The 11,380-nt window shown below is 46.0% G+C and overlaps 1 gene segment (V, D, J or C); it reads left to right on the top strand.

Moving 5' to 3' along the window:
- Positions 1-5,794: 5,794 nt before the first annotated feature.
- Positions 5,795-6,320, top strand: LOC144487294 (T cell receptor alpha variable 17-like; the record flags this gene model as incomplete). The annotated part of the segment is given in 2 exon segments: positions 5,795-5,852; positions 6,039-6,320. Coding segments are annotated over 2 exon segments (340 nt in total), but the record flags the coding sequence as incomplete, so codon positions are not given.
- Positions 6,321-11,380: the final 5,060 nt, after the last annotated feature.

Below are 11,380 nucleotides of genomic sequence, written 5' to 3'. Positions count from 1 at the left end.
AGGAATGAATGTTCATGGAATGGGGAGCAATCAAGCGGGCTGATTTGTCCTGTATCGTGTCGAGCCTCTTGAGTGTGGTTGCAGCTACACTCATCCAAGCAAGTAGAGGGTATTCCATCACACTCCTGACTTGTACCTTGTAGATGGTGGACAGGCTTTGGGGAGTCAGGAGGTGAGTTACTCGCCGCAGGATTCCTAACCTTTGATCAGCTCTGGTAGCCACTGTATTTATATTCCTGGGACCAGTTCAGTTTTCTGTCAACTCCCAGGATGTTGATGGGGTGGGGGTTGAATGTCTATTAAGTCCCATCTTATGTGTACCCATATACAGATGGGTACACATAAGATGGTTGCCTGGCACACAAACAGTCACCTGGGAAAGAGACATTAAAGTCAAATCGGTTCTCTAGTGCAGTCCCTCTATTCTGGGGGTGTGTGCCGTGTGCTAGATTCTCCTACTAATGGAAATATCTTCTCCACATCCACTCTGTCCAGGATTTTCAGTATGCTGTCTTTTTCAATGAGATTCCCCCTTCATCTCTCTAAACTCCATCGAATGCTGATCCAAAGTCCTCAGCTGTCTGCGGTTTTATTTGATCGGCCTCACACGCTCAGATTGAATGTTATTTATTGTGACGGTTTCTCAAGAACACTAATCTCATTGTGCGTGACCTGGTGACGCTGAACTCTTCGTCCTCCGCGGTAGATTTCAGGGGGTTGCGATTGTAAATAAAACAATACGCGATTTGTACAACAGTGGATTTAGATGTTGATCCCGTGAGGGGAATAAATGCAGCAACACAGAAAGCTTCAAGCTAAGGAATGAAGATAATGAAGATCCTCGTGTTTATATCCCTGTAACTCCATCTGTTCCTCCTAATCTGTGCCTTGACTTCTATCACGGTCTCGGCCTCGAGTTCACCCACTGTCTTTCCATTCGTTCATCTTCATTCCTTAACACAACATAATATAACATAGTACATGATACCGACAGGATTATTTCCGAGAGCTTCTGGACGCCCTAGGAAACCAGATCAACAACATAACCGCCGAGTTATGCTTCCCGGACCCGCTGCAGTAAACACACAAACATGGTGAGGCACCGCCATCTGGCGGCAATCTGAGGTAACTGGTCATTTCCTGGAAAATCATCGAATTCTCAAATTACAGAAGGTCGTTACTACTGGTGATTATGTTGCATTATTCTTGTTAATCCTTTTACTATTCCAATGCAATTGAACACAGTTGAACGTATACATGAGAGATAATAACATCGTTATTTTAATTGCTGGCGATTCGCTTTATTTAATTAATAGTGGTTATAAAACTCATTCTAAACAATATGAAGCCCTCAAGATTCCGATAAGATGCCTTTTCTAAAATAACAACACAAGATGTAAATATGACCCTGGATTCACATTCATCTCCTATCTTCTTTAGTTATTTACATTTAAATATTTCCATCATAATGTTACCTCGTAACTTCTGGTTATTAACGTTTTCTACATTTGTTGCACCAAAAGAATGAGTAACTTAGTGGATTCATTGAAATAGGAGAGTGAGGGAAATCGGATTGTCTGAACTCTGAATTTTAGGGAGAAGGAGAGAAAGATAAGAATGGAGAGCCAGTGCGAAGACAGAGACGGTCAGAAGCAGAGCAATGGGGGCGAGACAAACAGAGGCGGAATAACAGAGCGAGATAGACAGGCTCCAAACGAAGAGAGAGCAGGGGAATCTGAGAAAGACAGGGAGAAAGAGAAACTCAGAACTTATTAGTCGAGCTAACGCTGATTGATGCCCGACGACCATCAATCCTGAGAAAGCGGCCAATCCTGTCGCTGGGAAACGCCCCATAATTTCTGAGTAAATTACGTTTCCGCTGATGTGAATTTCCGCTTGAATATTAGAACAGAAATGTCAACACATTTCAAATACTGCTTCATTTCTGCCGAACCCGAAACCAGACACCATGTGCTCCTTACTTTGTTTGCTGATAATAATGGTCTTGCTGCCCGGTGAGTCAATAAACTCTGACAAAGTGCCATCCTGACTTGAAACATTATCTCTGTTCGCCTCTCACAGATGTTGTCAGATCTACTGAAAATTTCGAGGATTTTCTTTTTTTGAGTCAATGTTTAAACGATCAGTGTCTGTCCCATGGGCTCTCTTCCCTCCCAGATATTGAGTGTGTTCTGTGTTTTCTTACAGGGGCAAATGCTGAAGATTCAGTGTTTCAAGATCGATCTGAATTATCGGTTCTGGAAGGACAGAACGTAACACTGGACTGTAAAAGCTCGACAGCTGCTTTTCAAACTATGTTCTGGTACATCCAGTATCCCGGGCAATCTCTGAGATATTTGATGAAGATATATCGCTCGGGCAATACCGATAAGTCTCCGGATTTCTCAGATAGATTCTCGGCTGCTTTGCACAAAGGAAACAATACTGTTCCTTTAAATATCGCCAGAGGTGTTCTGTCCGACAACGCCGTGTATTTCTGTGCCATGGAGCCCACACTGGTACAGATGTAGCGAACCCCGCACAAAAACCCCAGACTGGGAGTTCCGGTTAGTGATCAGCAGAGGGCGCTCCCACACTGATAAACAGAAATAATTATTTTGTCTCGACAGTGATAGTCACAGGGTCAGAAACAAAATATCAAAACAAAACACAACACTCAACACGAACGGCTGAGCCACAGTTGAATTTTTAACTTGCAACTATACTAAAAATACATTTACAGTTCCTTAACTCACGCTTCAACCTTTGATGACATTTTCTTGCCTGTGTGAATTATTGTGCAGCACTTTCCCCATCTTCACTCTCCTTTTCAAGGTCTCTTTGATCAAAGGGTCTATCTGATCAGAGTATTTTGCTGCCTAAGGGACAGCTTATATTGGCATATACATTTCGCAAGGTTGTCATTGTGCTATTTAAAACAATCACTGAGAACAGGTTGCCATCAATGTTCATTCTCATTTTGAATGTCTGTCAAATGTTTTCTGACACAATTCACAACCCAGTGTTTCTCTGTTACAATAATCAGACCAGCGACTTCATCCCCACCCCTGGCCCCCAACAATGTAGCGATTTTCCTCACAAGCACACTGATTATATCTCAGCTTGGGATATTTCTGCTCACTGAAATCCAGGTCTCCTGCAACAGGACTAAAAACACCACTGCGACACATGTTTTTTTTTAATTTCAAAAATATACTTTATTCACAAAAAAAAACTCTCCAATAAAACATTGCAAAATGACAGATCCAAAAGTCATAAACAGTGCAAAAAAGAATCATTTTTACAGTACAATACAGTGCTTATTTACAAAAACATTACATTTTGTTATATTTCATTTCTTAAAACTATATACATGTGTCCGAGTTTACTGTGTGCCGTTATTTTTCAGGTTGGCACACAGTTATGCAGGCCGAGGGTATTCTGCAGTTACCCGGCCCTCGGTCTGCCTCGGTTGAGACGCTTTACACGGTGGCCTTTCCCCATTGTGCCTTGGCGGCGGCTGCCCCAAGCTTGAGCGTGTCCCTGAGCACCTAGTCCTGGACCTTGGAATGTGCCAGTCTGCAACACTCGGTCGAGGACAATTCTTTCAGCTGGAAGATCAGCAAGTTTCGGGCGGACCAAAGCGCGTCCTTCACCGAGTTGATGACCCTCCAGCAGCAGTTGATGTTTGTTTCGGTGTGCGTCCCCGGAAACAGCCCGTAGAGCACAGAGTCCTGCGTCACCGAGCTGCCCGGGACGAACCGCGACAAATACCACTGCATCTCACTCCAGACCTTCTTTGCAAAGGCACATTCCACAAGGAGGTGTGCGAGCGTCTCATCAGCCCCGCAGCCGCTTCGAGGGCAGCGTGTACGTAAGCTGAGAGGATCCAGTGACACTATAGCAGTTTAATGCGAGTGCGGATTGGAACGAGGTTTTACTTGCTTCAACTTCCCTTTTACAGAGAGAACAGCGACAATGTGGGAAGGCAGCAACTGGGTGTTCTGGGGGTGGGGAGGGGGAATTTCAGATAGGCAATTGTGGAATAAACACATTTAAAGTAATTTCCCAATCGCGATTTCAGTCTAAAGTTTAAACACACTCCGATATGATTGATTCGTGTTTGAACATGTATTTCAGATCTGAGTCCTGGAAATTATGTCACTTACTTATTGTCCTCAAATGATGAGACAGAAACAGAAGTAGTTTTTTTTTCAAGTTTCAAACATGATATTGCAAGGATTGTCTTTGTTTTATTCTGGAACTCACTGATCAATATCAGCTTTATGATATTGAACTGCGCTCGCAGGAAGTCTTACTCATGTTTGCAGACAATCGTGAAACAAACAACAGCAACAGCACCGGTCAGGCAGCCAAACCTCTCCATCTCCAGCTGGAGAAATTGGACTCTGAAGAGATGATCCGAATAAGGACTCACTTACGGAATTTATGATGGAAACCAATCCAACCCCGCACTTTGCATTGTGTTCGGGAGCTCCTGTCTGTTGGATTGTAAAATAGTAATTGCTTAACGTTGCAAAGCCAATGCGCAGAGCGGACTGGCCAAGCCAGAATCCATCTCCTAATTGCCCCCAAAACCAATTCAAATTGAATCTAATTCATGGTCCTCGCAAAAAATCCAAGCTGACATGAAAGAGCATCGCACCAGATCTTGGGCTCGATTTGATGCTTGATCCGAGCCCAAAGACCGAGATGCCTGCTTTCTGTTTTAGTTATATCCAATCAAAAACCGAATTGGTCCACTCAAAGGTCGCTGCAAGAGAGACATTGCAGATCGAAGCTGACAACACAGGGCCCATTCTTCCAGTCTTGGGCTTGATTAACAACATCCTAGCTGATTGGAGCAGGTATTATATTTCTTCCAGTGCTTGACCTGAGCTTCATCTTAGAAAAAGGCCCAGATGGCGTTTTTTTAAAAATTGATTCAAACGAAACCTCGATGTAACCTTATTGATTTCTATCAAGTGCAGGATTAGCAAATTACACTTGATGTTAGACAAAGGCTAGAATCTGGATAGATACAGCCACTGTGAGCAGTGCTGTTCTCAGCCGCATAAAACACACACCCAGCGGGAACCACATTAACCTCGGACTCAACATTCACCCATTTATTTTCCAGCCATGACTGAGAAAATTAACTGCAGAATCCGATCAGACCGGCAGATCCGTCATCAAATCAGTTTACAGGTTAAACCAGTTTCTGATCAGTTGTAAATTCCCACAAACTCAGGGCTGGAGATTCAGATCAGCTCCGGGAGAGATGTTTCTGTCCCTCAGACCAGACCCACTGACGTCAAAGGGCTGCATGGTGACGCCTCACATGCCCGCATTCTGACGTCACAGAGGCGGATACTCTGATGTCACAATGTCTGTTGCTCTGACGTCACAATGCGGGACGCTCTGACTCTTGCGCACGCTCCTCCCCCACACCCTATCGATGCTGGAGCTCCCTCACTATTTCACTTCCTGATCAAAAGTCCCAGAGATCCAGCTCTGGTCGCGAGAGTATAACTGGTGTTGGGCTCAGATTCATGTCCAATAGCTTTGCTTTCCCAGGAGCTTTTCCTGTCCTGAGATCTTTCTACAACTTTTTTAAAAATACTTTTCCAATTCAATCAAATCAAATCAAATCCAATTCAAAGTCTCAACAAGTTGAGACATTTCAGATCCAGGCTGACAAGACAGGGCGAGCGACCAAATCACCCTGTCCTGGGCCTGATCTACATGAGCCAAGCTGATTGGAGGTGTTTTACAGGTGTCGATAGGATCCGACATGAAGCTCAGCTTCGCTTTAGTGATCATCTCCCTGGATTTCTTACTCTTCCCTCAGTGTAAGTGTGGTCGCTATTTCTGACAGCGATATTTCACACATTAGCGATGCTATGTTCTGTTAAATAGTATTCTGTTTTGTTGTTATCTTGTATTATGCGTCCAATTGTACTTTATTGTGCAACATTGTATTGCAGTATGAGATTTTAATTTTATGATGTTGTTGCATATCTACATATCCTTCCCAGATGCCGCTGGTAGTGAAGAGGTATCACAGTCCCCAGAGTCTGTGGTGGTTACCGAGGGAGACCTGGCATCGTTGAACTGTTCCACTACAGCAGCTGGACTGGTCCTACAATGGTACAGACAATACCCGGACCGAACCGTGCAGCACCTGGTGAGCGGTACCAGCGATCAGGGCAGGATCAGGGCTCGGAACATTGTTGCAGAGAAACGAAGCGCTCTGAGTGTCGGCGACACTCGGGTGACAGACACTGCTACCTATTTCTGTGCAGTGGAGGCACAGTGTTGTAAAGATCAATGCGAGTCGTACAAAAACCTATAGAGGAGCAGTCCTGACAGTTTGTCGCCTGTGCTTCATCAATGAGATAGACATTTTATAAACTTTATTGTAGTAAATCCAGTGAACAACACAGCCCTCCCGAGGACAGCCCAATCCCTCTGTACCTCAGAATTTTGTAATCTTTCACCGTTTAAATATTAAGTGTATTTTATATTCATCCTGCCAATATGGACATTTTCACATTTGACCACATTATACTCAATTTGGCGGAGCTTTGCCAATTCACTTAACCTACTTATGTTTCTTTATCGTATCCTTCCACGCACTTCACCATTTATCTTCCTACCTATCTTTGTGTTGTCTGCAAATTTAGCATCCATATCTGCTCTGTAAATATTACAGTGTATTCTAACAATTAATCCAGTTCTCCTTGATTACTGCTCTGTGACATCTCACTGTGTAATCCAACAAGCAATCCAGTTCTCTTAGATTACTGCTCTGCTACATATCATCGTGTATTCCAACAATTAAAGCAGAGTTCTCCTGCATTACTGCTCTCTATCCTTTAACTGTGTAATTGAATAATTCATCCTGTTCTCTTGGATTGTGGCTCCCCAACATATCAATGTGTTATGGAACCCGCTCCTGAAACAGTGATCACAAAAACACGGTGAGGGATCGCCCTCTGGTGGTGATGTGAGGTAAATGGGAGATCAGTGAATTCTCAGATTACTGGAAGATCTTGTTGCAGGATTTTGCTGCTGTATTTTTTCTTGTTCTCATGATTCTTATTATAATATACTTAAATTCAGGTGGACTCATGCACGGAACTAATACGAACTTCAGTCTGAATCCTCATCAATTAATTGCTTTATCTGTTTTGAATGTTCCAGGCCTTTCTGTTAAACTATATTCGTGTTACAAAATTTGAAACCACAGCAATACTGCTAAGATTCGATCTCTTATTAAAGTTCTCTCCACACATCGAAAGGATGTAAATTTGACTCCAACCTCACATTTATCTGACAGATTGTCGGATTTCAGTGCACCTGCTTCAAGTTTAAACTTTCCTCAGAGTTGTCATGATGATATTTTGGCTAACATATCAGCTGTCCCCTAATGGGGCTTGGGGAATTTATTGAAATAGGAGACTGGGAGAAATTGCATGTTCTAAATTCTGCACGTTGCTGGAAAACGGTTGAGGGAGAGAGGGGCTTTGAGACACAGAGAGAGGAGACAGACATTAGCCGCCAAAATATTGAGAGTGCAGGATGGACACCGAGGTGAACAGAGAACCAGAGGCGCAGAGAAAGACAGGCAGGAGCAGGTAAAGTTATTGGGCTACAACCAATGTTGTTCGGTGGCCAATTCTTGACAACACTGAGCAACAAGCCAATCCTGTCATTGGGTAACGCCTCTTAGTCTCCCAATAAATGAGGACTGCCCATGATATAAAATTACTTCTTCACATCAGAGTACAAGAGTTGACATAATTTTACAATTCTGCTGATTTTGTGGAATTCTTAAGCTGGAAGCATGTTCTCCCAATGTTCTTCACTACTTTGTCTAGGAAACAATGACTGAACACAGGGGGTGAATGTGAGAAGCTGAAGTTTCCACTTGAAGACATTCCCAGTGTCTCTGAGCAGCTGAACTGGGGAAGCCTTTGGGCAGAGACTGTGCTGCTGCTATTGCCCTTCCTGGCCACCAGGCGTCGCTGTAACGCTCCCGGGGGGGCTGCTCCTCCCAGTGTCACCTCTTACCCACTCCGGCCCGGCCCATGCTCGTTGGCGGGACAACAGGGGGGGTCAGTCGAGGGGGAAGGGCTGCCTGTGCGCATGTGCGGGACGGGAATGCTCCCAGAGGTCAGCGCGCGGGGACGCCGCCGCATTGATGCCGTCTCCCCTGGCAACGCAAGATGGTGGCCGCCGTCTCCCTTGGCAACGGAATATGGCCGCTGGCCGTCTCCCTTGGCAACGCAAGATGGCCGCCGGCGGTGGGTGTCATTGCGGCGCACGCGCAGTGAGGTCTGCCTGCAGCCATTGTCCAGATTGCCCCCAGTGGATGGGGTTGGGATTGTGCAGCAGATGGAGCAACAATCCCAGTTTCAATAGGGGGACAGAAGCTGCAATGCTGCCCCCTGTTGGTCACTTCTCCCAGTCTCAGCATTGCAGAGTGTTTAAACAAGAGTGCATTGTCACAGCAGCACCTTGACCTTCAGTTTCAGTTTATTTATTAGTGTCAGAAGTAGGCTTACATTAACACTACAATGAAGTTACTGTGAGAATCCCCTAGTCGCCCACACTCCGGCGCCTGTTCGGGTTACACTGAGGGGGAATTTAGCACGGCCAATGCACCCTAACCGGCACATCTTTCAGACTGTGGGAGGAAACCGGAGCACCCGGAGGAAACCCACGCAGACACGGGGAGGGGACAGCCCGGGGGAAAGCTCCATTCCAACTGTCCCTGGAGTGTCAGATTAACCTGGGTCACTCACGCACCCCCCCGGCTAAGACTCACCTCCCTCAGACAGTGAGACCCTCCTGTATCACTCACCTTACTGTAGTCAGATACCCTCAGACTCAGCACTGGGCCCTGGGCGTGTTCTTTAAATGCTGCGACCTATCGTGGAGGAAAGAATAGGGAGGATTTTGATTTGATTTGATTTATTACTGTCGCATGTATTGGGATACAGTGAAAAGTATTGTTTCTTGTATGCTGTACAGACAAAACATACCGTTCATAGAGTACATCGGGGAGAAGTAAAAGAGAGGGTGCAGAATGTAGTGTTGCAGTCATAGGTAGGGTGTAGAGAAAGATAAATCTAATATGTAGCAGGTCCATTCAAAAGTCTGAGGGCAGCAGGGAAGTTCTTGTGTCGGTTGGTACGTGATCTCAGACTTTGTATCTTTTTCCTGACGGAAGAAGGTGGAAGAGAGAATGTGTGCATGAGGTCCTTAATTATGCTGGCTGCTTTTCTAAGGCCGCGGGAAGTGTAGACAGAGTCAATGAATGGGAGGCTAGTCTGCGTGATGGACGGGGCTACATTCACGACCTTTTGTAATTTCTTGCAGTCTTGGACAGAGCAGAAACCAGACCAAGCCGTGATACAGAAAGGATGCTTTCTATGGTGCATCTGTAGAAGTTGGTGAGAGTCGTAGCTGACATTCCAAATTTCCTCAGCCTCCTGAGAAAGTAGACGTGTTGGTGGGCTTTCTCAATTATAGTGTCGGCATGGGGGGACCAGGACAGGTTGTTGGTGATCTGGACACCTAGAAACTTGAAGTTGAGACCCAAATGACAAGTTGTCATAGTGTCGTAGATGTTTACAGCATGGAAACAGGCCCTTTGGCCCAACTTGTCATGCTGCCCTTTTTCTTTTAACCCCTAAGCTGGTCCCAATTCCCCACATTTGGCCCATATCCCTCTACATCTATCTTACCTATGTAACTGTCTAAATGCTTTTTAAAAGATAAAATTGTGTCCGTCTCTACTACTATCTCTGGCAGCTTGTTCCAGACGCTCATCACTCTCTGTGTGAAAAGATTGCCCCTCTGGACACTTTTGTATCTCTCCCCTCTCACCTTAAACCCATGCCCTCGAGTTTTAGACTCCCCTACCTTTGGGAAAAGATATTGACTATCTATTGTGTGTCAACCATAGAATAGCCACAGAATGAAGGAGGCCATTCAGCCCATTCAGCTGGTGTCGACTCTCTGCTAGAGCAATCGAGCCAGTCCCACTGCTCCACCTTGTCCCTGGAGCCCTGCAAATCTTTTCCCATCAGCTTCCCATCCCATTTCCTCCGGAAAGACAGCGAGGAGCAGAGAGGAAAGAGGGACTTGGGGAATGGAAGGTTTCATCTGATGTTCTTGTTGGCAGATGCTCTGTGGCGGATAAAGCTGGCAGCCTCCTCCAGAAAGCAGCACAGAGTGAATGGAAGGGGCAGAATGTGAGTGAGATGAGACACGAGAGAGAGAGAGAGAGAGAGGTGAAAGCTTTCTGTTTGTCAGCAAAAAGCACAATGGTGGCCCTGTGTCCTTCAGGGAGCGGCCCAGGCCTCGCTCAAAGCCTGCCCTGTCCTCACACTCACTGGGAGACGGCCATTTCTAACATGTTGTCCATGCTTCTGAGCTGACACTGAGACAAACACAACAACAGCAGCCACTATCCGGACAAGTCCTCACGGAGAATGAAATGTCCAAAGCCACTTCAAAGGAAGATTGCGTGGCAGGATTTGTCCCCGAGCTGCGGAGGGAGAGATTTGGATGGATGACCAGAAGCTGGGTCAGTGAGGTTGTGTTTTAGCAATGGAGGTCTGGAGAACAGAAAAGGCCCTTCGGCCCATTGCATCTGTGCTGGTCAAAGACAAATCACCCAACTTGGCTCACGGCCTGGTAAGCCTTGGCATTGCAAATGCATAGCTAAGCACTTCATAAACGTTCTGAGGGTCTCTGCCTCCACCACCCTTTCAGGCAGAGAGTTCCAGACTCCCACCACCCTCTGGGTGAAAAAGGTTTTCCTCACATCCCCTGTAAACCTCCTGCCCCTTACCCTAAATCTATACCCCCTGGTCATTGATCCCACCACCAAGGGGAAAGCTTTCTTCCCGTCTACTCTATTGATGTCCCTCATAATCTTATCCATCTCCATCATGTTCCCCCTCAGCCTCCTCTGCTCCACGGAAAACAACCCCAGGGTGGAATCTTATCACCGTTCAGACCGGCAGGATTTTCCCATCCCACTGCAGTGAAAGGAGATTTGGCTGGTCACCAGATTCTCCGACCTCGCAGAGCGGGAGTGTGGCGTCAACAGGTGGTAAGATCACACCCTCAGTCTATAAAATCTCTCTTCAGTTCGAGTGGCGGCACGGTAGCACAGTGGTTAGCACTGCTGCCTCACAGCGCCAGGGACCCGGGTTCAATTCCGGCCTCGGGTTACTGTCTGTGTGGAGTTTGCACATTCTCCCCGTGTCTGCGTGGGTTTCCTCCGGGTGCATTGTCCATGCAAAATTGCCCTGAGGGTCCCACGATGTATAGGTTAGGGGGATTAGCGGGAAAATACGTG

This window comes from Mustelus asterias, unplaced genomic scaffold (assembly GCF_964213995.1).
Source record: "Mustelus asterias unplaced genomic scaffold, sMusAst1.hap1.1 HAP1_SCAFFOLD_710, whole genome shotgun sequence".
In the NCBI taxonomy this organism is placed as follows: Eukaryota; Metazoa; Chordata; class Chondrichthyes; order Carcharhiniformes; family Triakidae; genus Mustelus; species Mustelus asterias.
The sequence above is the reverse complement of the archived record's forward strand: the minus strand, read 5'-3'. Positions and strand labels throughout refer to the sequence as shown.